We start from the raw sequence: 27,998 nt of genomic DNA, 5'->3' as shown, positions 1-27,998 counted from the left end.
CTCGTCAACCGGAAGTAGCCGGGCCCTTGACGAAGGGACCAGGCAGAGCGGAAGTCACTCCGTGAGGCAGTGGCGACAGCGGCGGCGAGAGGATGAACAACAAGTTCGACGCGTGAGTGACGCGTGGCCGCCCCCGGGGCCCCTTCCCCCAACCGTCCCCCGGGACCGCTCCCGCCGGGGCCGGGCGCGCACTCAGCCGAGCCGCTTGCTCCCGGGCCGCCGGGGCCCGAGCCTCCCTGCGCCCGCGGGCCCGACGGGGCCGGGAGAGCGCGGCCGAGGTCGCCGGGACCCCTGAGCCGCCGGACCCCGGCGCGGCGCGGGCCGGGGGAGGGGAGGCCGCACCGCCCGGAAGGAGATTTTTTTTCGGACGCCCCGCCCTGGTGGGTGCGGGCTGCCGGCGGCGTGGAGGGGCGGGACCTCGGCGCTTCGGTTGTTTCCGCAGCCTTGCTGCCTTCTGTCTGAACGCGGCTTCCCACCCGCACTTGCTCCGCGTCCTGGGAAGGTCACCTCTCCCTTCTGAACCTCGGTTTTGTCTTCTGCAAGCGGGGACTGTAACAGAGCCCGTGTCGTAGCGTTGGGCAGCTGCGATGAGGTAATGGGGCAGCCGCACTGAGTACTGTGGCCTCTCGAGTACGGAATGCTTTTCATCTGAGATCCTTTCTGCTTCCTCCCCAGCCCCACCCCCTCCCTAGTTCCTATCTTCCAACTCTTAGGGGGCTGCCCACTGCTGCATTCTTTCCAAGTCCCCACTCTCATCCCTAATTCCAGCTCCGAACAGTTGGGAAGTACAGAGAAGAAATATAAAACTGTTTGGGGAGGAGCATTCCCCTCTTAATGATGATGTCTTTTTGCATTTAAAAATAATTTTCCTTTCATTTAACAGCACTTAAATTAGTATTTCACAAGAATTGTACCTTTCCGTAGTGCTCCTTTTTGTAACGCTCCCTCCTTGTTTAATGTTTTCAGAGGCCTACATTTTTCAGCTCTGCGCCCACCAAATGTTTTTGCCAGTACAAAAGTTCCCCACTCTGAACTCTTGCTCTAAGTTCCCTAGTGGTTAGAACCCACCTGAAAAGAGCAGAGCACACTCTACTATGCTTAGAGGTCCTTGTGCAAAATGCTGATAGCGAGGTGTGAGGGTCAAGTGGAACCACCTTAGGTGGAGAAGCTGCAGTGTTTCTGGTGTGCAGGCAGTACTGGGATGCCAGCCGGCAAGGCAGCTCCTCACAGCTCTTCACGGTGGCTGAGGGAACTCTCGCTTTCTCCAGCCTGCTGCTTTGCTAAGCCCAGCAGGAGAGCAACCCTCTTGGCCTCCCGTCCTAAGTCCTGCAGCTCCTAGTTTCCGATCTGCAGCCTTTCCATCCTTCCTTTTCTTAATTGAGCAAATCAAATTGCATCCCAAGAAAATAGTTTTTGGGCCATTTGTCTCAGATAAGGGTGGTTACAATGGCCACTGTCTTAAGACACCTTAGGACTCCTTCAACAAGGCCATGCCTCCTAATCCTTGTAATCCTTTCAGACAGTTCCCCTCCCTGGTGACAAAGCATTCAAATGTGTGAGCCAATGGGGCGATTCTCATTCTAACCTTTTTTTTTTTTAAGCTTTTTTAGGTTAGCATAAAGTAACAGGTTCTGTTATGACTCCTTCATACTTATGTATTAGTACTTTGTTCTCATTCTTTCCTATCCCCCTACTGTACTCCCCATGGTCTCTCTCCTCTAACTGATCCCCATCTAGTTGGTTTCCCCCTTCTGCTTTCCTATTATATGTATCATGTTGTCCTCTGTTTCCCACTGCCTTTATGATAACTCTGCAGAAGAGATCTTAAGCTCCCCAAGGCTAAGTAACTAGTACAAGATAGCCTAAAGGCCCAGCTCAGCTTTGTTCATGGTGCCTTGATCAACACTCTGCTGGGTGGCTTTAAATACTTGTAACTATTAGCTATTTTAAGGAGTGGGTCTTTTTAACACCTGCCTTCTAACTTGCAGAAAAATAAATAAATAAAAGCTTGGTTTCATTTGAAATTTGCAATTAGCAATTAGCCCCTAGTTTTGGTTTTGTCATTTCGGGTTCTCACATGAAACCCTGCAGGTTGTAGTCTATTGTTCCATATCTGGAGTCTGCATGCTTTATTACATTTTCTGAAATTTCCCAGGCTGGCCTCAAGCTCAACAGAGATCCGCCTGCCTCTGCTTCCCGAGTGCTGGGATTAAAGGCGTGTGCAACCACCACCAGGCTAGTAGCCTTTCTTGTTATTAATGTGTAAAACCCTAAGATGCTCTCTCAAGAATTATAGTACCAACTATGATAAACTTGGTTTTCAGATCCTGCATTTTTAGATGCCAGGCTTGATTTGGTCCATTTTTTAACAGACCCTTTCTATTATTAGCTTTTGGCCTATTAAGTGTTTCTAAACCACCCAATTTGATATCATTTTGATTTTGGAGATCTGTTAATTCAACATATTTGTTTTGTGTCTGATGCTAGAGGTATAGTGGAGAATTAGATCAAGTTCTTACCTGCACAGAATTAAGCCTAGTTCAGAAGGTGTTGGGAAATACCTAAACAGAAGCTTGACACTTAGTCTGGACATAAATTGGGCAGTCTGTGGAGTGCTGCTGTTTCAGTGTGACTGTTCCTTGGCTCAAATCCAGCTTCAAGCCTGGAATAGCAGCTTCTGAAAAGTTGGTTGTAAAACTTTTGCCTTAGGTGTAGGCACAGAGAGTGGGTTATTTAGTTAACAACTTCTTCAAGAAATAGAAGCAGGCCAGGTGTGGTGTAGCACCACACCCTTGATCCCAGCACTCGGGGGCAGAGGCAGATGTATATCTGTGAGCTCTTCCTAGCCTGGTATACATAGTGAGCTCTAGGACAGCCATGACTACACAGAGATCCTATCTCATAAAACCGAAAAAGAAAAGTACTGGGACTGTTTCTGTCGTTCATTGGTGAAATGAAACCCTTGCCTCCCATGAAGGAGGTGCTGGGGTCTACTATCAGCCTCACCAAAACTAAAACAAAGGCCAGAGCATGAGGACGCAAAATGAAGTCAGTCCATTAAGGTTCCTATTTGCTGGCTTAGAAAGGAGTCTAAGATGGTATCAGAATGATAATAGCATTGTTTTTTTTTTCTCTGACTTGTTTTTGTTTTCTGTTTCCTAGTAGTGACTGAAGGAAAACCACTAAAAAGGAAAAGAACATAACATTTTTCTTGGAGCTGGCAAAAATGGGAGATCCTAGGTGACTGTCTTTCTTGAACCAAAAACGTAATGAAGGAGCCTCAGGCTATAGTAGAGATTAGCAGCAGAAAAGAAAACAAAAGTGCATGTATCTCTAGGGTGTGCCCTCAGAAGAGTTCTTGATTGGTCTTGACAGTACAGCTAAGACAAATACATTTGTTTGTATTAAGAGCAAAACTGGGGAGTTTGATTTAGCCTATATTGGGAGAGAGTAGAGAATGTTGTCCTGAAAGTTAGTCCTGAAAGGCAGTAAACCAGCAGTGGAGGCATGACTACATGCTAAACATGGTAGGGTGGGCAGAGATTAGGGAACTGCACTTAGGGGGACACAGCGGGAGTGGAAGGGGTTCATTGGTAACAAGCAGAAGATGCTTTGGGACATGGAAACAGAATAGGCCTTTGCACCTGGTTAAGGCTTTGTATGCCTTATCTCCACAGTTCTTGGAGGACTGGCACTCTGGTAGCTAGTGAGATACTTGGTTAATATTGGTAATTTTTAATCCACAGACCTTTGTCCATGTCAGGCTCATTTTGAAAAGGGAGCTAAACAATACAAGTTTACTCAAGAAAGGAAGTTCATGAGCACTGATGGTGCTTCTGATGGCCGTGCTCATCAGTTCCCTTCTCCATTCCCTTTCTCGAACTGGCTACCCCTTCTTTTGCTCTAAGTCTTGCTTCTTTCATGGACCCTATAGCTGCCTCAGTGTCTAAATCCTTGGTCTTTGCTCTCCTTGATAAAATCAGTGTAGAGAGGAATAGGTTATTAGGCAGACTGAACTGCCTTTTGCTCCTATGCCTTACCTAGTTGGGTCTTGACCAGTGTGGGAATAGGGAGTCTGTATCACAGGGAGTGGCTACCTGAGTATCCCCTACAATATGGCTGCCACATGGGCAGAGCAGGCACCCCAACATAGCTAGCTCATCCATGCTACTATTTAGGTGTATTTTATGTGTCGATTATTAAAGATTTTATAGACAAAAACCCTACCACTTTCCAAATGTACAGTGCTGTACACCATGTTTATGTCTCTGTGTAGACATAAACAGACATAAATAAATAAATAAATAAATAGACATAAATAAATAAATAAATAAATAAATAGACATAAACATCCTCTGTGTAGGATGATGTAGGAAGCTATAAAAGTAGCTTCTGGTAACTGTCTTGAAAATACCCAATTCTGTTTATGTGTATATACTGTCATATAGCCCAAAAGTGATCCAGGAGAAAACAGATGGGTGAAGGGTCTAATTCTAGAGTGAATGCTATTCTCTTCGTGTTTTGTTTTTGTATGTTGTGTGGTTTTTGTTTTTGTTTTTGCGACAGGGTTCCTCTGCAGCTGTCCTGGAACTCTGTAGTCCAGGCTGGCCTTGAACACAAAGATCTACCTGCATCTGCCTCCCAAGTGCTGAGATTAAGGGCATGTGCCACCATCGCCCAGCTATGAGTTCTATTTTTTTCTCCTTTTTTTTTTTTTTAAGTATATGTATAAAAGTCAGAGGACAACTTAGCAGAGTGGGTTCTCATTCCAGGATGTAGGTTACAGGGATTGAACTCAGGACTGCAGATGTCCTTATCTACTGAGCTATCATACCAAATTAAGCAAATGGTGCTCCTATCTTTGCCCTAACCTGTTTGATTTTGTCTGCATCTGGTGGGTCTTAGGTGTTTTCACATTTAACTCAGCTTATGAGACAAGAACACTTTCATTCCTCCTTTTTTTAATTTAACCTTTAGTCAGTGTCATCTTGTTTTGAGTGCCAGTGATACTGAGATGGTGTATGATACTACTCTGAAGAGACCCTTTTACTCAGACTAGAGAGATGACTCAGTGGTTAGGAGCACTAGCTGCTCTTCCAGAGGTCCTGAGCTTACTTCCCAGCAACCATATGGTGGCTCACAACCATCTGTAATGGGATCTGATGCCCTCTTCTGGTGTGCATGAAGACAGAACATTCAAACACACAAATAAATAGATCTTTAGAAACCCTCTGACTTGAGAAAGAAACAGTCAGGGAGGAAATGGCTCCTTGGGTTGGAGGCGAGGTGTTTGTCATAGAGAAAGCTTGCTGGGGAGGAGAGGACTATGGCACTGGACATGACTCAGCTTCTAAAGTCTTCTGAAAAACTGTTGGTGTTGTACTTTATTCTAGAGGATAGGTAATAGAAGCTGACAATTGAGAGTCTTACTAATACAGGTTAAATAACAGAGTCACATTTAGAAAACAGGAAAGATTTGTGTTGGACCCATTTAGAAATTGATAATTAATTAAATGACTGGAGAAGAAAATAAACCTAAGACTTAGGAGAGAGGTGGGAAGGAGAGGATGAGCAATATATGTAGATGGGCAAGTTTTTAACTTTCAGATGTCAAAGGAATTATTTGCCCAGAAATTCTCATTACTGACTTATTCTTGACAACAAAAACCACCCTTTTAACTGCTTTGTTATGCTGCTGATGGGAACCAGAAAGACTGGTGGTTGATGGTTGGGGATCACAGGTTAGCTAATTTAATGGTAGTTATTGCTTAGTTCTCCCCTTTTGCCCTTTTCACAGATACATCTCATAGGCCTGTGATTTGAGTGACTTTGGGCTAGTTACATGGTAGTTCTGTGGCCTTATAGTTTTGTTAGGTAACAAGATTAGTTTAGTCATGGAATGACATTAATTTGCTTTTCCACTTAGCTTAAAAGATGATGACAGTGGAGACCATGATCAGAATGAAGAAAACAGCACACAGAAAGATGGTGAGAAGGAAAAAACAGAACGAGATAAGAACCAGAGCAGCGGCAAGAGGAAGGTACGTTTTGGGCTGTAATTCGGGTGTAGTTACCTTTAGCTGTAAGCCTTGGTTGTCTCCTGGAGTCTGTATCTAAAGATGGCAGAGGAACTTGATGGCGGGTACTCTTGGGACCTTTGATTTGTTCTAAAAATAAAAGGTTGAGGGGGCTGGAGAGACTTCCTCCTCCATGTGCTCTTGTGCATATGCACATACATGTGCACACTCTCGTGACCACAAGTATACTTACAGAGACACGAAAGGATTGTGAGTCTTGGGATTCAATTCTTAGCACTGAACACAGGGGAAAGGTATAGAGAGGACAGAAGAGGGTAGCAAAGAGTGCATGGGTCACTAGGTGTGACCAGAGCCTGGTAGATGCATATATGGAAATGTCACCGTGAATCCTTAGTATGCAGTTATAATTACAAGTTTTAAAAAATTTAAATAGTGAAATGACTATAGAGTTAATTTTGGAACTTAGAACTTTCTCTATTGTGGGTCTTGGAGTTGCTTTACAGTATTCTCATGTGAGATGGGGGAGTCAAGGTTCTCAACTGGTGCTTCATTAAAGGCCGCTCAGTAATTCAATCCTACACATTGCTATTTTAGACTCCTCAGTCAGCAGTAGTACACATTAAAAAGTGACTTGGGATAGAGAGAACTTAGGGAGTAAAAGACCTAAGTGGCCTCAAACTCACAGATCTGTCTGCCTCTGCCTCCCAGTGCTAGAATTAAAGATCTGTAACACCGCCAGGCGGTGGTGGCGCACGCCTTTAATCCCAGCACTCGGGAGGCAGAGACAGGCGGATCTCTATGAGTTCGAGGCCAGCCTGGTCTACAAGAGCTAGTTCCAGGACAGGAACCAAAAAGCTACGGAGAAACCCTGTCTCGAAAATAAAAAAAAAAAAAAAAAAAAAAGATCTGTAACATCATGTCAAGTCAGTGTAACACTGTAACGTGTTTATTAAGAATCAGAGAAATGGCTCATTAGCTTCAAGCCATCTGAGTTCAGTCCTTGGATCCCACAGAGAAAAGGAAAGAACCAACTCTGAAAATTGTTCTCTGACCTCCAGACACACCATGGCATGCATACTCCCACATTTAGTTTTTCACACGTATGCATGATAAGAAAAATAATCGTAATTTAAAAAAACAAGGTGCTGAAGAGATGATTTAGTAGTTAGGAGCACTTGCCATTCTTACAGAAGACCAGCGTTTGATTCTCAGCACCCATGCCAAATAATTACAAGCCCTTTCCTGGCCTCCGCAAGCAATCCACGTGCATGCACGTGCATGTGCATGTGTACACACACACAAAACAAAAAAACTAAATCTTATGAAAAGGGCAATACAGTAAGTGTTTGGACTCATATCCTTGTGACAAATGCCATGAATTAACTTACCTTCTGGACTTCCCAGGCTGTTGTCCCTGGACCAGCAGAACATCCCCTGCAATACAACTACACCTTCTGGTACTCTAGGAGAACCCCCGGCCGTCCCACCAGCTCACAGAGCTATGAGCAGAACATTAAGCAGATTGGTACCTTTGCCTCGGTGAGTACTTAGTCTAGTGGACTATTCATTGGCATGGTACTTGTCCCTGCGTTTCTGTCACTGTCTACTAGCTTAGTAACCTGTTAAACATTCTGGTTTCCTTACTAGACTGGCTTGCACTCCTAAGATCCTGTTCAATTCTTAGGTTTAGTATCCACAGGTAACATTTAAATAATCTAAATATGGGAATGGTTGCTTTGATCAGAAAGGCATAATGCAAAATAATAAAAAAGAAAGGGGGGTGTTTATTTTGAAGTTTCTTATTTGAGCAGGTATTTATTGAGTCCTTATATACAGAGTTGTTATAGGAGAGACACAGTTTTATTGTATAGGGTATCTGTCCTCATGAAATTAAATTCTGATAAATTTGTGGATGCCATCACTACAGAGTGCTCGGGCTCCTTCTCACCCCAGCCCACCCTTACCTTTGCTCCTGGCTCTTTACTACATCTGTAAGTTCAGAGACCTTAACTACATACAACTAATTCCAGTGTGTCTTGTTCAACAGAGATTCTCCTGCACCCCTATGTTCAGTCTGTGTGCAGAATCGGTTTTCTGAGCGTGGGTCTTGCTGTGTAACCCAGCTGACCTGGAGCTTGCCACAGCCCTGTCTCAAATTCTAGGATTACAGATGTGAACTGCCACATCCAGTTTATCCATTTATTTCTAACACAGAAGCCATCAGAGAAGTTTTGATTATCTGTTATGTGGGAATGTTAGACTAGTTTCCATGTACTGTGACAGCTGCTATGTTAGGAACAATTGATTAAACAGGAGGATCAGAGAAAGAACTGGGAAAAACGTTTTCATTCAGGGTTCTGTTAAATTAGTTTGGAATAACTGTAATTATGTCTTGCATTTTTCTCTCCTATATAGAAAAAATTGTAAAAAAAGAAATGTGAGTTTACCCCAAGGAAACAAGCAGATTTTGTTTTTATTTTCTTTCCTTGTGGTATTAAGAGTTTTGCCATCAATACCCTCAGTATTCACTGGACAAGTAATACAGCCTAAAGTCTGCTGTCATAATCCACGGCCTTAGGAAATGGTTTGTAGCCAGGCATGGTGGCACATGTCTTTAATCTCAGCACTCATGAGGAGAAGGCAATTGAATCCCTGAGTTGGAGGCCAACCACGCGTACAAAGCAATCTCCAGGACAGCCAGGGATACACAAAGAAACCCTGTCCCAATGAAAAACCTAAAAGAAAGAAATGGCCTATGGTAATAATCCCTCCCAGAGAAATAATGATAACGAATCCTTTTTCAAATCCAAAGCAGTAGCTCCAGTGTTGTTTGATTGGTTGGTTTTGGGGTTTTTTTGTTTCCCCCCCATTTCCTCTCCTTCTCTCCCCACCTCCCTTTCTTCCTGAGACAGAGTCTAACTATGCTGACTTAGAAGTTACTATGTAGACCAGCCTGGCCTTGAACTCACCAAGATCTTATTGCTTCTGCCACCACATCTGGCCTAAAGGTTATTTTTTTTTACTGTTGTTTATGTGTATGTGTATATATGCATACATACTTGTAAGCATCCTCAGAGGGCATTGGATTCAGTAGAACTGGAGTTACAGGTGGTTATGAGCCTCCTATTGTGGGTGCTGGGGGTCAAACTAGTCATTTGGAAGCACAGCAAATACTCGTAATCACTGAGCCATCTCTCCAGCCCAAAAAGATGGCTTTTCAAAAGTTCCACTTCAAGCCAAAAATACTGCTCAGTGACTCAGAAAAGACCTCTAGGAGTCGTTGCAGCTCCTTTTCTCATCAGACATTTGAGAAGGTGGGAATCCACCTATCACAGAGCCAGGCACCAGCACAAGTTGTGATTTTGTTTGTTTTAGACAGGGTCTTGCTAGACCTTAGTCTGGTTTGGAACTTGTGATTCTTTTGTTCAGCTTCCTGAGGAATGGCAGCTGTAAGCCACATTTCCAGCACCCATGTCAGATAGCTCCCTACTTCCTGTAATGCCAGCTCCCAGCTTGAGGGCATGTACACAGACACATACAGACACACACACGCACATAATTAAAAATAAAAATCTTAGCCAGGTGGTGGTGGCGGTAAACGCCTTTAATCCCAGCACTCGGGAGGCAGAGGCAGGCGGATCTCTGTGAGTTCAAGACCAGCCTGATGTACAAAGTGAATTCCAGGACAGCCAGAGCTGTTATACAGAGAGACCCTGTCTCAAAAAAACCAATAAATAAATAAAAATCTTTTTTTTTTTTTTAAAAAAAGACATCTTTCAAAGTTTAATGCTATTTCTTTTTATTATTTTATTTATGGGAGTGTGTGCACATGAATGCAGGTGCCCACAGAGTTCAGAGGTGTCAGATCGGTCCCCTTGGATCTGGTGTTATAAGCACTTAAAAGCCACTTGATGTGAGTGCTGGGAATCGGATCAGCTCCTTAGGAAGAGCAGTATATGCTTTTAACTACTGAGATCTCTCTCTAGCCCCTTAATGCTATTTCTTAAGCTTTTTTATTTTATCTCTCTTTTGGCTTGGATACAAGTTTGTATATTTGGTCTATAAGATCTGGAGACCTAACCATCAAATAATTCTTGCCTAAGAAATTAATATATTTTGTCTCCACCACATCCTTCCATTCCTAGTTCACAGTAAGCCTTGGTTCTCATGAGCTTACTTAGTTTTTTCAACTGTTAGGGTGAGTAAAAGCTTAGATTAGTGCTCACTATATGTGTATGACCACTTAATATTCCAGATTACTGTATGTACAGATAGACCTAGCAGTTGCAGAGATGAAGTATTGCTTTAAAATCTTGTAGATGGCATTAGTTCTGACTTTGAAATATAGAAGACATTTCACATGTTCTATTCTGGAAGGCAGCTGGAGAAAACAACTATTTCATGTGATAAGTCAGTTTCTCTTGCTATCTAGATTTAACAGGGGCTTGAATTTTTGCCAGTACCTGTTTCCTGCTACACAATTTCTTGAGTGTGGTCTTGATAGTTACTAGTAGTAACTGTCCATGTCTCCACTTCCTAAAGTGCCTCCTTACTGCCAGTGCCTACAGGTGGCCTCTGTAGATCACGGGACCAGAATGATGAGTATAAGTGATTTGGGTTTTTTGTTGTTGTTACTGTTTGTAAATTGTGTGTGTGTGTGTGTGTGTGTGTGTGTGTGTGTGTGTGTATGTGTATGCCTGCTGAGTGTCTACAGAAGAGAGCATCAGATTCCTGGTGTTGTATTTATAGGCAGTTGTAAGCCACCTAGTGTGGATGCCGTGAAGTGAACCACTGAGCACCAGCCCTTTTGTTTGTTTGTTTTTGAGGCAGTGTCTCACTATATAGTTTCATCTGGATGATCCCAAACCCCTAACTCCTGAATACTGGTGAATTACAAGTGCATAAATACATTTGAAAGAAAAATAGAAATCTAGTTTTCTTCAGAAGTTTAAGGTAAATCAAGGAGAAAAAAATCTTTCAAGCTGAGAGGAGGAATAGAAACCCTAGGCCAGTCTAGGCTGCAGTGAAAGACCCTGTTTAAAGAAAAAGAAAAAAGTAAGATTTGGCTCTATGAGTAGGCGAGTGCAGCCCTGTGGTAATTGACATACCTTATACAGAAGGGTTTCAGTTGTGCAAAAAGCTGGTTTTGTTACTGCATGGTGGCAGGAGGTATGTCGATGCGACTTGCTGCTGGCTGAGACCAGCATTTTTCACCAAGGTTTTTTATTGTTGTTTTTAGATTTTAGGTTTATTTTATCTATATTAGTTTAGTGTTTGGCTGAACGTATATCTATGCAATACATGTGTGCAATACCCAAAGAAGTCTGAAGAGGGTATTGGATCCCCTGGGACTATGAATCACAGGTGGTTGAGAGCTGCCCTGTGAGTACTAGGAATTGAATCTGGGTGCTCTGGAAGGTCAACGAGTGAACTTGACCCTGAGCCAGCTCTCCATCCACAGAGTTTATCTTCAAAGTGTTGTATGTTGTATTTTTGTTTCCTTTTTCTTTTGTTTTTTCCTTTGATTAAACTGTATTAGCCAGACATAGTTTCTTAAATAAGAAACCATGTCTCAAAACAAATACAGTATATGATAGACTTTTTTCTACCCTACTCCAAATAAAGTGTGCCCCCCCAGAGGAGATAGCTGGGGCAGTGTCTCCCATGTTTCTCTTCTTAAGTAACACAGCTTTGTGTTCATGCAAAGAAGAGAAAAAGTTCTTGTACTCTTGGCTCTTCTTTCTGCAGGTAGAGCAGTTCTGGAAGTTTTACAGCCACATGGTACGTCCTGGGGACCTGACAGGCCACAGTGACTTTCATCTCTTCAAAGAAGGAATTAAACCTATGTGGGAGGTGAGGACTTTTGAGAGCAGATTTGTTTCTTTTTGTTTTCTTCTTCTAATTTAAGCCCTACCAAAATGAAAACCATTTTGAAGTTTTCTCTTGAAGCTGTAACATTATTTGATAAATTTTGGAAGTCTGTACCTCTAGGAAAAGGCATTGATGCAATTGCATGTATTCTTGGGTTGTGGCTGCAGGATGACTTTTAAAGATGGTGCTAGTTTAGTTACTATTGTATTGCTGTAAGAGACATCATAACCAAAGCAACTGTTATAAGACAAAGCATTTCGTTGGGGCTTGCTTACAGCTTCCGAGGTTTAGGGCATTATAGTGGCGGAGACCATGATGGCATGCAGACAATCACTGGGGAACAGTAGCTGAATATCCTGATCCATAGGGAGGGAGGGGGAGAGAGAGAGAAACTGAGAGAGACTGAGACACTGGCTTTGGCATGGGCTTTTGAAACCCCAACATCCACCCCCTAACCCCTGAAACACACTTATTTTAACAAAGCCACACTTCTTAATCCTTCTAATTCTTTCAAAAAGTGCCACTCCCTGTTGACTATGAATTCAAATATATGAGCCTCCGGGGACCATTCCTGAGACCATCATAGGCTCTGTCACTTAAATGGTGTTGTTACAGGGGTAAAAAGCTTTTTAAAATGTTCTTGTTCCCATAGAACTTGTGTTTATGTGTACGTGCTTAGTAGGTAGAAGATTAAAGAGGTAAGAAAAAGCTGGTAACAGCAGACCCAGAGGTGAGCTCTGATCTCTTTGCAGAGCTGTTACTTAACTGCACTCTTGCGCAACACATGTTCTAGTGCCAGAGTATTTTCTAGGAGGAGAAATGTTCTAGAAGATATCAAAATCTTTCCTTCCCTGCAGTCAGCCCTTGTTCACATATCCCTGACTCCGAGACATATTTCTCCCAGTGCCCTCAGCATTCTTCACCTGCTTTACATGTTAAGTGTTTCCTCACGACCAGCATGTGTGCTTCCTCTGAGGGTTCTAGCCATATGCTCTCACTGTCGTGTGTGCATATTACAGTAAGACTCGTTAGACTGTGTGACTGTGAGTAATTTGTTGTCTGTCTGTACTAGATTGTGTCTGTGTTAAGATCTGAACTTTTGTCTGTGTACTTGATACTTAGTGACAGTCAGCTTTTAGCAAATGGTGGTTATGGTCTGTGTTTAAAATGGGACATTATTTCACTTGGGTTCCTGAAATAATTGTTCTGGCAAAAGTGAATTCTTTTTAAAAGATTTAGTTAGTTAGTAAGTTAGTTAGTTAATTAGTTTGTTGTTCTAAGTGATTTAGATCAAGGATGCCTTTTTCCCTCCTATTTCGTTTCTCAATGATATTGAAGTAATGTTGAATTAGAATGTGACCAGACTGCCCTGGTCTTCAGAGATGTTCCTTTGGTATTCAAAGATGACACTGTGGACCAGTATTCACCTCGATGCTTTCTCTCACTCTATAGGATGATGCAAATAAAAATGGTGGCAAGTGGATTATTCGACTTCGGAAGGGCTTAGCATCTCGCTGCTGGGAAAATCTAATCCTGGCCATGTTGGGGGAGCAATTCATGGTTGGGGAGGAGATCTGCGGGGCTGTGGTCTCTGTCCGCTTTCAGGTAAGTCAGCCCAGGCCTGTGTTCTTTCTTGTGTTGCCACTGCTACTCTCATTGCTGCTTCTGGTGGTTTGATAATTCATTCTGTTCCTCCCTTAGGAGGACATTATTTCTATATGGAATAAGACCGCCAGTGACCAAGCAACCACAGCCCGAATCCGGGATACTCTTCGGCGCGTGCTTAACCTACCTCCCAACACCATTATGGAATACAAAACTCACACCGACAGCATCAAGTACGTGTTGGGGGGTTTGGGGGGGATAGGTCCCTGAGCTTAGCAGAAGTAGCTCCATAGCTGGGCCCAGACACATGTGGTCATACATGACACTGACTTGTGGAGTAGGGCTTTGGCCACTTGCTGAAGTTCTTGTTAGTGAGGCTCCAAGGACCTACTGTGAGGGGTTGTGAAGCAGAACCCCAGTTTTCCTGCCTGGGCTGGCTTCATTTTTACAGGCTGTCTTATCTTTCCTATGCTAACCACTATTTTAAAATGAAAGACAAAGCTCTTTCAGAGGTTCGGTTTTTTTTTTTTAATGGCTGTTTTTAAAGACAATTTGATTGAATAATAAACTCCTCTTCCCTGCCCACCCTGACCCCACCTTTGCATGTCTGTTTAACCTGTTAGCTTTAGTCTGTTTTCTTTGTCTTGGGAGATTGACTTCTTATCAGGGATGGTGACTCTACTTTCTATGTTTAGAACTCAAGTCTAGAGGAAGTAGGGTAGATTGTGAGCAAGGAGAACGGAAGGAAGGAAGGTAGAGTCATAGGACAAAGAAGACAATAAGTGTTGTCTACTTTGGGAATCACTGGTAAGGGCTTGCTCCTTCAGGGTTAGTGACAGAGATAAACTCAGGTCATTATGAATAGGTTAGGGAAGTGGCTGACAGATTGTCTCAAAGGAGGATGGAAAGCCAGCCAGGAGTCAGGTCTCTTTATGTTTATTGTCTCCTGTGGCCCTGAGTCAGTATGTGCCTTTGGCAAGTCTCTACCTCTCTGTTTCAGTTTCTCCAGCTATAAGATAAGAATACAGGAATAAATAGTAAGGCGTGGTAAGGCTGGTTTAATCTTTATAACTAAGGGTCATTAGAGCAAGAAAGCTCTTACTTACAGGGCCAAGTATTATTGCTGTCATCATTAGTACAATGTCATAATCATGTCGTTCCTGTTCAAAACTAATAGTGAGCCAGTAGTTGTATTCAGCAGGGATACTATGTGAGGCTCTTTCCTATGCGTTCACATAGGATGTTGTGGGTGGAGTTTGCTTCTACCAACTAGGTGCCAGTTTTTAACTGGGAGTACTGCCATGGGAATTGGTCTGATATCCAGTGGCTAGCTCTGACTCACTGGAGCGACCAGCACTCATTTCCCATCTATGGACCTGGTTGCTTGTCTCAGCAATCCTATATCACTGCTATTTTTCTTAGAGTAGTCTGTCTTACTCTCTGCTGCAGGATAGACTAGTGTCTGCCCTCCTGCCAGGTTTAGTCCAAGCTTTAAAGGTCTGCATCTTTCCCTAGGATTCTTGTTTGCTAGGTTCCCTTTTAACCTGGTTAGGAAAGGGTCGTTCCATTCACTCCCCACTGTTCTCCCTTTCTGATACCTGGAGGCAATTCATCTTGACTTATAAAATCCCATGAACAAGTCCTTCCAGGACTTAGAGCCTCTGGGACTCCTGCCCTGCAGCTGTAACACCCTCCTCAAGACCCAGATGTCACTTTCCCTTGCTCCCCACTCTCTTTCCTCTCCCAATGAGCTACCTTTTGCACTTCCACTAGAATGCCAGGCAGGCTGGGCCCCCAAAGGCTCCTTTTTCAAAACCTCTGGAAGCCGCGATTGAATGTGCCATGACACTCTCCCTCTCTGGATGGCACCATCATTGAAGCTGGCATCATCGGAGTCTCTTGTTCTGTTGGCGTGCCACCTGGAAGACCCTTCTGTCCTGGACAAGAGGAACGGAAGAGCATGTTATGCTTTGAGAACAGGCTGACAGCAGCAGCTCCAACAACAGCTGAGATCACAAATAAATGGTGCTAAACCAGCTTGTCTCATGCTCTTGCTCTTTATGGTGCATCAAGATGTGGCCTTTGGATTGACTGTCACCATTACCAAGGGATGGCACACAGACTTCTCTATGCAGGGCCATTCAGGGAATCCACAAGCCTATTGTGTAGTCATATGGTATTTTATTCTTGGACTCTTGCGGTGTGACATAAGGAGGTGACATCTAACAAAGTAAGCCCCGACTGCCTGGTGCTCAAGTGTATTAGTTTCCATCCAGTTAGACCGATGGCTGGCCCAGAGTAGCCGCTGAGTTCAGGTCCAGCTTGAAAGTCTCTTAAGGTTGGAGAAGGGGTATTCTTGGCTTTTCTTTGCTAATTTCCATTTGCTTTTAGTTCATAGAAATCTCTTGCTTGGAGCTAAAGCCCTGCTTCTGTCTGTCTGTGGCTGTACATACATACTTTTTTGCTTTGTGCTAATGGGGTATTCTCTCTGGTGCCAAAGCCGCTTGGCAGCCTCCTCCCTTTCCTTGCAGAGTAGATTGTCTTTCTCTTTGGTAGTCTTGCTTGGTGAGAGCCCTTCCTTCCTCCTCCTAGCCCAGAGTTACTGTGCCAGCTCTAGTGTAAGAAGGTGCCTTCATCTTGGGGAAATTTACCCCTGAGGTAATCTGAATGTACACTTGCCTTGTGAGTACTATGGCTTTGCTTATGTGTGTATGCAGCTTGGCTTTCAGGCCTTACTCTGCATGGAAAGTTTCAGCAAGCTTTGTTAGCTACCCCCAAAACTAAAAATTAAAAAGCATTTTTGTTGCTTGAGTGGGAAGTAACTACAAGGTTGAGTTTTCCAGAGTGCCTCGTCCAGTCTATCAGCAGCACACTCCTTAATACCAGCTGGCTGACTTAATCCTGGTCTTTGTGTGACCCAGGAGTCCACAGAACACACAGTGAGACCTTAGACTCTGTGTTCTGGAAATGTTCGTGCCAGTGCTGCTTCATCACGTTCTCCAAATTGACGTATCTAGAAAAAGGAGATTTGCTGGGATGCAGAAAGCCTGTCGTCTGTTGAGCACATGTCAAACACTGGCTTTCTTGGGCCTTCGACCTATCTTTCACTGTGGGGTACGTGTGCATTATAGCTGTGCCAGCAAATAAGCTTGATGCCACTTTCCAGAGTTGGTGCCTTTCAGCAGCAGACTGAGGTGAGACCCCTTCAGGTGCCAGCCACTGGTGAGGTGTCAGCACGGCTGCCTTGGTCTCTTCCTTGTGGCTCCCAGCGTCTGCTGAGACTCGAGAACACCAGCAGTAATGGCTGTCTCCCACGTCCTCTGGAGATGAGGGCAGCTAAGAGTGAAGGGCATGTGTTTAGGAGTTGCTCAGCTTCCTCACTCAAGCATTACCCCAGCTTTCTCTTCTGTGTTTCAGCCAATTTCTAGTGTCTGTCACCTGTGTGTCTTTCCAGCCTTCCCTGATCACCTGCCTGCTGTGGTTTTCTGCAGCATTGCCCCACAGACAAGCTTGTTTGCTTGGTCCTTGTGCTGCTCACTATCCCTAAGAAAGACAGAGCTTACTCACTTGTGTTTGTGCCAGGTCACAGCTCTAGAACTTGCCATGTCGTCCACACTGGCCCCCAACTCACATCAGAGTACTGGGATTAGAGGTGTGTGCCACCGTGCCCAGTTTATGCCTAGCTCATGGCTCCTCATCATGAAGTAGATTTGCGTTTTCATAGGTTTGGGTCCTCACATCAGATGGCTCACTTCATCCTCTATTTGAGGAGAAAATTCATAGCAGCCAGAATTCTGGGGCCACCAGGGTGCTGCTGTCCTAAAGGTAGTTAACACAGACAGCATTGTCTTGTGAGAAAATTGCTCTTTGGAGTTGCCGCACTGATTTCTTGTGCATCTGGTCTGGAATAGCAAAAGGGCCTTCTTCCCATAATGGAGCACAGTGCTGGAGAAGACTGATGGGATTTCTCTGCAGAATAAGGGAGAAAGAGAGAGACAGGCCAAATGTAGAGACTTACTTTACCTGGTTGGCTGTCATTGTATATTTCAGCATTGGACTTTAATATGCATATGAGGGCCAGCGCACTCACTCTGTCATAGTTCAGTCATAACTTGGTGGTAGTGGGCCACTTTAGATTAATGGCTGCCTAACCTTGCATTGTATGCTGTGCCCAGTTTAGCAGGTGGCTGAACCCCTTTCTAGGTGTTGAGGGCTGGCTGAGAACAAGGCAGTGGTGCCTGTAGGCTTTGGGCATGGGTAGGGAGGCATGGACTTACACATAAATGAGGTCCCTCTGAGAATTTGCTTTCTGCTAAATGAGATGGGATCAGTTGCTGTCACTGGATCTGCTTAGAATTCCCAGTCAGCTGCATTAATCTCTGGTTTGTTTGTTTTTAGATGCTCGAAGCATAAAACAATTTTTAGGATAACTTTAAAGAAGGAAGTTTTGATGTTACCTAATGTACTTGGGATGCCAGGGGAAGGGAAAGTAATTAGAAAGTCCCATCTGGTTGGCCTTTGAGAGTAAGAGTAAGTACGCCAAGTGTTAATATTTCTCCTGAGTCCATGCAAGGAAGTTTCCAAACCCAGAGTCTCCATGTCTGAGCTTAGTTTATTGAGTGTGCTGGAAGGATCTCCAGATCTTCACCCAGTGATCTGTTGTTAGGCAAGTGTAGGAAGGATGGAGCCTTCTGGAAACAAAAGAAAAAATGTGATGGACTTCAATCCTGCTCTGTAATTCCCTGCTGACCTCTAAGTTACTTACAGTGGAAGTTAAATCTTGCTGTTAGAGAAGTTCCCAGGTCACTGTCCAAGCATTGAGTTTTCACCCTTAGTGGAGCTCTCCAGTGTCCCCTAGGGACCCAGAGTACAGCTCATCACTGTCTCCACAAAGCTTGGAGCCGACAAGTTCTGGCATGCTTCCTAAATAGCCTTAGATTTCCCTTTGAGTAAGTTCTCATAAACTAGTAGCTTTGATAATATTCTGGGGGAAAACATAAATACTGCTATTTTGCAGAGGGAAAATACTGATGAAACTGGGACAGACATTACGTAGTCCTTAATAACTTTACTTAGTTTTGGGACGTGATCTCACAATGTAGCCCTGGTCACCCTGGAATTTACTATATAGACCAGCTGACCTCAAGACTCTACAGAGATCCACCATCCTGTTTCCCAAGTACTGAGATTAAAGGTGTGTCCCACTTTACCCAGGTCCCCATTCCTTTTTTTTTTTAATAGAGAAAAACTGCCTATAGTGCCTGGTAATGAAATATATTTTAGTACTTATAATACTAAATGTATAGTGAGGGGCATGATGTATTGTCACTCGGTAGTGTTACTACCTTAAACCAAGAAAAAAAAAATAGTTGCCTGGGCTGGTAGTACAGCCTTTAATCCCAGCAATAGGGGGATAGAGGAGGCAGAATTCTTGAGTTTGAGGCCAGTGTGGTCTACATTAGCAAACTCTAGACTGGCATTAAGTGTGATATATAGTGCCTAGAACAATCACTGCTTTCAAACTGATAAGTGGGTAGGACAAAAATGCGAGAGAAAATGGGGTGGGGAGAGATCCCAGAACTCTGGAGGATCTAAAGTCTCCTTTTTCGTGCAGCAGCGCCTGGCGACCTGTTTGTGGAATACTGGCTGTGCTGTGAGCTGAGTGTGCATCCCTCCATTCCCACTTCTAATTCCTTCCTAATCACATTTCTAAATTATGTTCACCAAAATGTGTTAATCAGCATGCGGTTGTAATGGGCTGTGTTAACTGGAAATGTTGGCTGCCATGACCCACACATCTTAATTCTAAAGATAGGACTTACATGGGTGTTTTCAGAATCAGATAGACTCTGACATATTTAGCATCTCAAGTTTAGAAAGGTTAGAAGGTTAGAAAGGTGAAAACAGAGAACATGATCTATAACTGGATTGCGTCTTTAGTGATAATTCTGGTGGATCCCTGGCTTTACCCTCAGGGTCAGGCCCAATGAAGAAACATTTCTTCCACTACCTGTTTCATGGACCCAGTGCAGCAAAGGCAGGGACAGGTGCCCTTGCTGAAGCAAGATGGACATGTTTGTGGGCATGGCTGAGCTTCAACTCTGACCTCAGTGGCCCCCCTTTGCCCCTGTTGAAGGAACACTGGCAAGTCCTCAGGGGGTAGTGAAGGCTAGACTTCCTAAGGAAAGCAAGCCAAAAATGCCAGCTGCCTGTCGGTCTAAGAAGAAAGCTGCTGAGACCTCACCACTCTACCCAGCTCTCTGTGTTTCCAGTCAGCATGGAGGGTGTCGAAGTGGGAGGTGGGCTGATGGTGTCTGCTCTCTGTTCAAAGCGTCTGACCTGAATGTGCTGTTGTTTTTTGTCTCTGGTTTACCAGGGCCTGGGAGGAGTTTCATGGCCTGGTGAACAGCAGCGGCCGCTGATCGGACGCTCCCCCTCTGTCTCTCACACTCAGGGTAGGGCCTTGTCTACCTTCTCTGTAACCCCATGACTTACCTCTCAGCTATAGGAGCCCTCTTCCCAAGGGGATGCCCTTCCCATTTGCCTCCCTGGGTCCTGTGTCTCAGGTCAGCAGACTTCCCGCTTCTGCTCCCAGTTAGCTCTGTGCACCAACAGATCTGAGCTCTCTTCAGATGGTAACTTTTCATGAGAGTAACTGCACCATAGCGTCCTATTTTGTTCATCTATGGCCATTTTTAAGCCATCTCCCAATATTCTGTAGCTAAGGGACCGTTCCACAGGCCCCAGTATGGGTTAGGTGAGAGGTATGTTTCTCATTTGCTGCTGCCATCTGTCAGTTGTGAGGAAACAGTGTTGTAAATTTGGTTTCCACGATGAAAGTCAGCAGACAGGTGGATTTCAGGGTTATGACCATGGTGATATGACAGAGATGGACCCCAGAGTAGGGAAGGCTGGGCCCACTCCAGGGTCTGCCTACCTGAGTATTTGCAGTTCATCAAGAGAGTGTCTAGTCCATGTGGGTCTCTAGAAGAGGGAACGGGGTAAGTTTAGCTGAAAGGAGAAGATTGTTTTCCTCACTTAGACGTCAGGCACCATGAACCTCTACAGTAGCTGCTTCAAGAGTCCTCTTGCCCCAGGAAGGATTGAAGGTTTCCAGAAAAGTAGACCTGCCACTCTCAGATGAGCTAAACGAAGTTACACTGTGGGGAGTAGAAGCAGGCAACTACAAGTCTGGGTGCTGCGTGGTGTGGTGTGATCTAGGAGGACTAGTTGCAAGATTCCTGAAAATGGATGGTGTTTCCAGCTCCCTTTTTTTTAAAAAATAGGAGGTGGGTAGGGTGTGTGTGTGTGTGTGTGTGTGTGTGTACACAACACCTTGGCTGTCTGCCTTCATTTCCACCTTGTTTGAGACAGAGTCTCTTGTTATTCGCCATTGCATACCCCAAGAGCTTGCAAGAGATTTTACTCACTCTGCCTTCCTTATCGGAACATGAGGATTACAGACTTGCACCATCCTGCCTGGCTTTTTATGGGTTCTGGGAATCCAGACTCAAGTTCTTATGTTCGTACAGCAAGCACTTTGCCTACTAAGCTATCTTCCCAGCTCTTGTTTTGTTTTGATAGGGTTCATGTAGCCCAGACTGGCCTTGAACCCACTGTGTAGTTGAGATAACCCTGAGCCCCTGATCCTCCTACCTCCACTTCCTGAGGGGTTGTATTATAGGCATGAGCTACCACATTGAGCTCCCTCTCCTCACCCCGACTTTAATAGCTTGATTCTGTTATAAATTGAGTTTTGATCAGTCATAGTGATTCACACCTACACTCTTAGCAATTAGAAAGCTGAGGCAGGAGGATTGCTAAGAGTTGAGACCAACCTGACCTACATGTGAATTCAAGGCCTACCTGGGTTATGTTGTAATCTTGTGTGTCCTCCCCTGCCTCCAGCCCAGGGGCAGGTGGGGGGTGTAAATTCTTTTTTTTTTTTTTTTTTTTTTTTTTTGGTTTTTCGAGACAGGGTTTCTCTGTAGCTTTAGAGCCTGTCCTAGAACTAGCTCTTGTAGACCAGGCTGGCCTCGAACTCCCAGAGATCCACCTGCCTCTGCCTCCCAAGTGCTGGGATTAAAGGCGTGCACCACCACCGCCCAGCCCTAAATTCTTTAAACTAGAAACTTTAAATGATTTCTTCTTTCGCAGACTCTAAATTCTTCCAAGTGAAATACCTTTGACTTGTCTGGAAGAGTCATATTTTTGCGTGATCACTACTGTATATTCCTCTTTGTAGTCCTCCGTGTCTTTATGCACTTGATGGTTCAGGAGGAGTCTGTGAGGAACATTCTAACTGAAATCCAAAACGCCCATCACAGTACCGTAACAAACTTGAAAAGACCTCATAGTCCATCTCTACTGGTTGGATCTTGCTTTCAATGAGAGAGGTGTTCCAAGATGTAGACACCTGCCACACAGCATCTTAGCCTCCTGCTCCTTTCTTGCTTTGCTATTTTCCTATACAAATGGATCATGATCTGTAAAGAAAATTGATAGAAAAACTGCTGTTTAGGTAATCCTAGCTGGACAGGGTGGCACCTTAGTCCCAACATGGCAGAGGTAGGAGGATTACTGAAAAGGCCAGAGTGGGCCACATAGTATAACCCTTGCCCCCACTCCAAAATAATGAACATGATGACTCATATATATGCCCCTAGCACTTGGGAGACAGAAACAAGGGCATGAGGAGTTCAGGGTCATTTTCCCTTACAGAGCAAGCTGTGCTACATGATCCTGTCTCAAAAAACAAAACCATACGTGCATACATCTTAAACTTGTAATTTTCCCCAAATTACTTGCTATGTTTATATGTTACATGTTTACACATACTGAGACTATTTTCTCTAACTTTGATTATGCAGCCGTGGCTTTTAATGAACATACACTAGGTTGATGAGTGGACCCTGGCTACCTGATCACTGGACTAGCATGGACAGAACAAGAGTGTGTGTAGCTTGTCAGGGCCGCTGTCATGATTGTTTAGTAAGACACGAGATTAAAATTCACTCCCATTGAACCTTGATTTTACAACTGTGCCAACTCTTCAAGGAGAGAAGAAGGCGGCAAAACCACCCACCAGGGTAGCCCATGGATAGCCAGGGATGAGGCAGGTGTATTCAGGGTAGCAGGTCACGGTGAACAGAGACTTGCAGGGGGCAGCATTCACCTGAGGACCCAGAGTCACTTTGGTGCTACCACTGGCACAAGTGCAGAGATGGACACTTGCAGAGGAACACATCCTTCTGAGATGTGCCCCTCTGCCCAAGGAGTTAACCCCTCCCTTAGCCCACTGTTCCCAAAGTTAGAACTTGAGTTAAGTGACTTTTGAAGCAAAGAAAATTAGAAAGTCATTTGGGAGTATTTGGACAGTAGTTTCCCCAAGGTAACTGGGACTATGAAGTTAGAAACCAGTTTGAATGGGAGTCTCAGGTGTTTCTGAGATCTTATCAAGACCATATAATTGAATTCATAAGAATTCTGCCGATTTCCTCTCGGTCTGGGCCTGGGTACTCAGGTGTCCATATGCTCAGGCTACACCGCTCAGTCACACACCGCCACATCATGGCCAGGGGGCTAGTTGCTAATGTTTCGTTGTTTGGGTGATTGGTTGGTTTGATTTGGTTTTTGGTGGTTGTTTTAGAAGAGCAGAAGCACACATAGGTGTATGGCACTCACCTATAATCTTAGCACTAGGGAACTGAGGCAGGAGGTCATCCAGGTCTATATATCAAGTTCCAATTCAGCAAGGATCACATAGAGAGAGCCTGTACCCACAGCAAACAAAGGTAAAGGAGAAGGACAAGTGCAGGAGAAGCCACTGACAGCCTGCACCACTTTCTTTCTTATTCTCCTGTCACCTAACTTCTTGTTCTATAGCCAGAACCCGACTGAATGTAGTTCTTAGGGAAAAAGTAGACATTCTAGAATTACTTTGGGGAAGACTGGTCTACTGCTATAGATCTTGCCGCCGTCCTGCTTCAGCTTGTCCTGGCAGAGCCTGCCACCTACCTTCATTGCTCTTTGTTTTTCTATTAATCTGGGAAGAGGCTCCTGGGTTATGGCTCTTCTAATCTTCCTTTTCCATCTTGCAAACAGACCTTCAGATGATAGGACTGCTTAGGTTTTCTTACTAGAGAGAGGCCTCTGATGGGAAGTAACTAGACTGCCTGATTGTTGAAGGAGCGTGGAGCAGAACTCTCCAGTGGCCTGCACAGAGGGAAGGGCGTTTCTGGCCCAGCCCCAGCGCTGATCATTATTTCCCTGAGCTCCTCTTCCTGCCCCCTACCTGTGCTAGATCCAGAGACTCAGCTACCCATCTCCTTACCCAGGAGACAGTCCTGTCTCTCTTCCTGAGTTGGAAAGTCTGGTCACTTTCCCACTGCCCCGCCTTCCTGTTTGTCCTCCCAAGAGCAGACTTGTTTTTGTCCAGCCTTGTCTGGGCACAGAGGCGGCTCTGAGAGGGAAGAAGTGGGGCAGAGCACACTTCCTGTGGTCAGTTTAGCAGGTGGAACATGTAGAAAAGGTGTCATCTGAAATGCGGGCTTAGTGACATAGCACACCAGCTAAGAGTTCAGAAAGAACCTTTGAACATCACTTCTTCATGTGCTCCTCTGTGGCATGGTTAAGGTTCCTTAGCATCTTTTGCTGGCCTCTTGTGACGCTCCAGGAATCAATGGTTGCCAATTAACCTTGTGTTCAGCTGCTTAGATGCAAACAGTTGATAGGTGAGCCACAGGGTCATGTGTGTCAGTTAGAGAAAGGCCAGTGGAGTTTGGAAATCATATCAGTTTCTTCCCGGTTCCCTCAAGCAGCTCACCCATCTCTTGGCATATAGAACAGTGGGGCTCTTGGTCACTGTCAGCTTGTTTTCAGTAGCCAGTGGCAGTAGAGAACTGCCATGTGGCTTCCTGAGCATATTCCCTCTTCGTTGTTGATTTACTCTGGACCAGTTGTCAAAGCCCAGTTACATGTAGCAATGTTAAGGAAGATCAGTTAAGTGCTACAGCAACCCTTTAATGGAAGAAGAATTGACTTCAGAAGTCTGAGAAATGAGAGTTTGTTTCAGAGTTTCTGGTGCATTTAAACTCAAAGCTCTGGGCTAGGGCAGCAGCTTAAAGTCCCTGCCAGGGAAACCCATGGGATTTTGAGGTTCAGGTGATGTGAGCTGCTGAGCTGTGGCTGGATTTCTAGACAAGACCGGTGGTCAGGGCTGCCTGCACCCAGTAGAAGGCACATAAGACCATACTGGGGCCACATCCCATGTTCCTCTTTCAGGAAAAGCTTTTCTGCTGGTAGCAGGGCACACCCTCTGGAGATGCTGTTCTGTTTTAAACTGGGTGGGCTGTGGTGGGTGGGGTTTGTTTATTGCTTGGGCTGATTGTGTCTTCCTCCTCCCTGTTTCACCTGCCCACTTGCCTTTGGGCCCTGTTGTCCCACCTTAGGTGACTTTGTGTGTTCCAGAGTTCCTTTTTTTAAATTCTATATTATATTTATATTTTATGTATGAATGCTCTGCATGCCTGAAGAGGCCATCAGATCCTATTACAGATGGTTGTGAGCCATCATGTGGGTACTGGGAATTGAACTCAGGACCTCTGGAAGAGCAGCTAGTCCTCTTAACTGTTGAGCCATCTCTCCAGCCCCCAGAGTTCCTTAAAGTATTATATCCAGGCAGATGAATATGTATGTAGCCTTTCTTCTCGCCCACCTCCACTGAAGATAGCTGTTGTGTACCCACTGCTGTGTACTAGAGATTGCTGGTTGATCTTGGAGATGTTTCCGTATTAGCAGAAAGCTTCTCCCTTTTTAAAGCTAGTGTCCAATTGTGAGAATGTGCATGCATTAATATTTCACCTGCATTAGGGAGTTACTAACCTTTTGCCTTTCCAAGCAAAAAGCTGGCAGTTTTTGTGGGGACGTTGAAGGCATGCTGCTGTTTGATTTTAGACTGGCAGGGAAGGGCTGGGTGTGGAGAGCTGGAGAACTGGTCAAGTCCTTTCCCGTGTGTGTGTGTGTGTGTGTGTGTGTGTGTGTGTGTGTGTGTGTTTTATATCTAGATGGTCCATATATTGAATACTCTTATTTTCTCCCTTTTTCTCTTTCAGGGACAATTCAAGCTTTCGAAATACAAAAATCACATTGTGAAAGTGCACACGCTGGCAATAATCCTTTTCTGTTTGTGTGTTTGTCTGAAATGGATGCGAGGCTCAGGCAGTCCTTCTGTCTGCTCACTGAAGGGCTCTACCTGAGTCTTGTCTCCCCTTCTGCACTCATTCCTGGAAGACGGACTCTGCTAGACACCTTCCAGCATTGCTGACTTTATAAAACAGGAAACAATGGGGAAAATCTGACTTTGTAATAGACAAACACTTTTTTAATGGGGTTCTGTGCAGGAGTGCAGCTATTTTCTTGCTGTGTGCTATCCAGATGCCTCTTGGCATCCTGCTGTACAAAGGACTTGATTACCGACCACATGTATGTGCCCTGTGCTGAGTCCAAGCTGAGCGTTATCAGTATTATGAATGCTTGCACATCCAGGAACCGAATGCCTCTTCCAGCTCTGCTGTTAAGTTGTTGTGTGTTCCTCTCCCCCAAGCCCACCACTCTGAACGTGTGTTAGGGTGTGACAACAGCTTAGGGTTCTGTGTTCTTTGCGCCTTACACCTCCAGTTCCCTTCAGTGGGACTCTCCTTCTTAGGCACTGCAGCACTTAAACCATGATCCTGGGCAGCTCTGGTTTTGCTGGTATCTGCCCTGCAAGAGAAGCTGGAGAAGAATGCAGTTCAGTCAGAAGCTAGATTAAAGTGTAGATCCCCGTGTGGGGTTGGAGCTGAGGGCAGTGACTAATCCCAGCCTCCCGTACGAGCGGGACTTGTGTACTGAGCGTGGTCTGTAGGGCTTGCATGTCCCTCGTGGAGGAGAAAGTGACAGCTGGTTGGTGCCACATTACACTCTGTGTAGATCCGACAGTGCTGACATGGACATCTGAAGAAATGGCAGCCTTGCTGGATGGTTTCATTTGATGGCTGTGGTTGGAAAAGACTTTTGGTCCTCGATGCCTGGATGTAAACAAACTGTCCAGATCCCCAATGCCCAGAAGGCTCCTGCAGGCATGTCCTCATCAGAGAAGCTGGGTGAGCTGACTCTGGGAGCCTAAGGCCAGAGAGTTCAAAAGAGCACCCAAGATCAAGTAAGAAGTGGGCAGCTACAGCAGCTTCAAGTAACTCTGAGTACTGGGCTCTTGGGAGCCAAGATGGCAGTGCCTTAAATTAAGGCCTCTCTCTAAAGCAGCACTGAGCCTCCCGGTCCTCAGCCATGGTCCCAGGAGTTCTGACCATAGCAGCAGCTGCTTATATCCATCAGACTCTTCCAGCTTTCCAGCTCCTGAGCCCCCCCCAAGTCACTGCTGTCTGGGGATGCCTTTTCCAAAGTGCAGGGCCCGAGAGGGGAGGTCTTTCTGCTATGGGTGAAGCCATCTAAGAAGGACGTCCAGCCACGAGTGAGACTCCAGGAGCCTGAAGAATGCCTTCTGGGGTGACTGTGAAGGGCTCAGGCAAAGGCTGCCTCTGGAAGCTTGGCTAAGGCAGAGGGCCTTCACATTTGCCTGTGCTCAGGTCACCTCAAAAATTCCAAAGAGCAGACATTTGGACTTGCCTTCCTTTGGGCATCTCTGGTTCGTGTGTGTGTGTGTGTGTGTGTGTGTGTGTGTGTGTGTGTGTGTGTGTTCATGCATACATGTGCAGTTCGTTTATGAATGAGGCCTAGTGGTTAGATGTTTTGTTTTACCTTTTTAAAATCTCATTTGTTCAAACATTTGAATCTCCTATGTTTTCTAGAGCTGCTCGTCTTTTCCCATCCTCTTGGTCATTATAGTATTTGACAGTTGGGCTTTTCCCCTCCCATCCAAAGTATGCTGCCCTGCTCCCATTAGAGAGAGGGTTCTCACTGTCAGGTACCATCTCCAGCCCAGTGTTCTTCAGGTGCTCTGCCTAACTGCTAAAAGGGGAAATCGGATGACCAGTCTAGCCACACCACCCATTCTTTGCAGAGGAGCTGAAGAAGTCTCCATGGGCCTCTGAGGCTGAGATACCACATAAGGTTATGGTTACAGTATCATCGGTTCTCAAAACAGGTGGAGGTCTCCGGAGCCAGTGTGACCAGCATGATTGCTGCTAGGGAAGGGAAAGTCATGTTCAGGCTGTTCTCCCTTCTGCCTTCATGGCCCTGCTCCTCTTAGAGCCTTTCTGTTTGTCCTTTGTCTGTGTGTGTGTGTGTTTTTTTTCCCTGTGACACTGGCAGTGGCAGTACTCGTCCATCAGAGGAGTTTGTCAGTGCGCCAAGATGAATTTCCAGGTGTTTGCTGGAGGGGAAGGAGCAGGGGCTGTGACAGACTGGCGGAGTGTTGCACTTTGAGAGGATTGTCTACTGCGGGAATAAACGGAACGTATCAGCAAGATCAGGCTGTGGACTTGTTGA

At 45.1% G+C, this 27,998-nt stretch overlaps 1 protein-coding gene across 7 annotated transcripts; it reads left to right on the top strand.

Moving 5' to 3' along the window:
- Nucleotides 1-2: 2 nt before the first annotated feature.
- Eif4e2 (eukaryotic translation initiation factor 4E family member 2) lies at nt 3-27,969 on the top strand. 7 transcript variants are annotated; one of them, XM_041650073.1, is made up of 8 exons: nt 3-112; nt 5,927-6,041; nt 7,443-7,577; nt 11,787-11,891; nt 13,362-13,514; nt 13,611-13,747; nt 19,891-19,969; nt 25,628-27,969. In XM_041650073.1, the coding sequence occupies exons 1-7, from the start codon at nt 93-95 to the stop codon at nt 19,934-19,936; spliced, it is 711 nt and encodes a 236-aa protein (XP_041506007.1). In that variant the 5' UTR covers nt 3-92; the 3' UTR covers nt 19,937-19,969; nt 25,628-27,969. The 7 variants fall into 7 exon arrangements, with proteins under 7 accessions (XP_041506007.1, XP_041506008.1, XP_041506002.1 ...); XM_041650070.1 differs by lacking the exons at nt 19,891-19,969; nt 25,628-27,969 and adding exons at nt 3,163-3,240; nt 15,288-15,550 and having other exon boundaries at nt 55-112; XM_041650071.1 differs by lacking the exons at nt 3-112; nt 19,891-19,969; nt 25,628-27,969 and adding exons at nt 133-592; nt 3,166-3,240; nt 15,288-15,550.
- Nucleotides 27,970-27,998: the final 29 nt, after the last annotated feature.

Source organism: Microtus oregoni, unplaced genomic scaffold (genome assembly GCF_018167655.1).
Source record: "Microtus oregoni isolate MIOR12 unplaced genomic scaffold, Mior012 000004F_ref0000308, whole genome shotgun sequence".
Lineage (NCBI taxonomy): Eukaryota > Metazoa > Chordata > Mammalia > Rodentia > Cricetidae > Microtus > Microtus oregoni.
The sequence above is the reverse complement of the archived record's forward strand: the minus strand, read 5'-3'. Positions and strand labels throughout refer to the sequence as shown.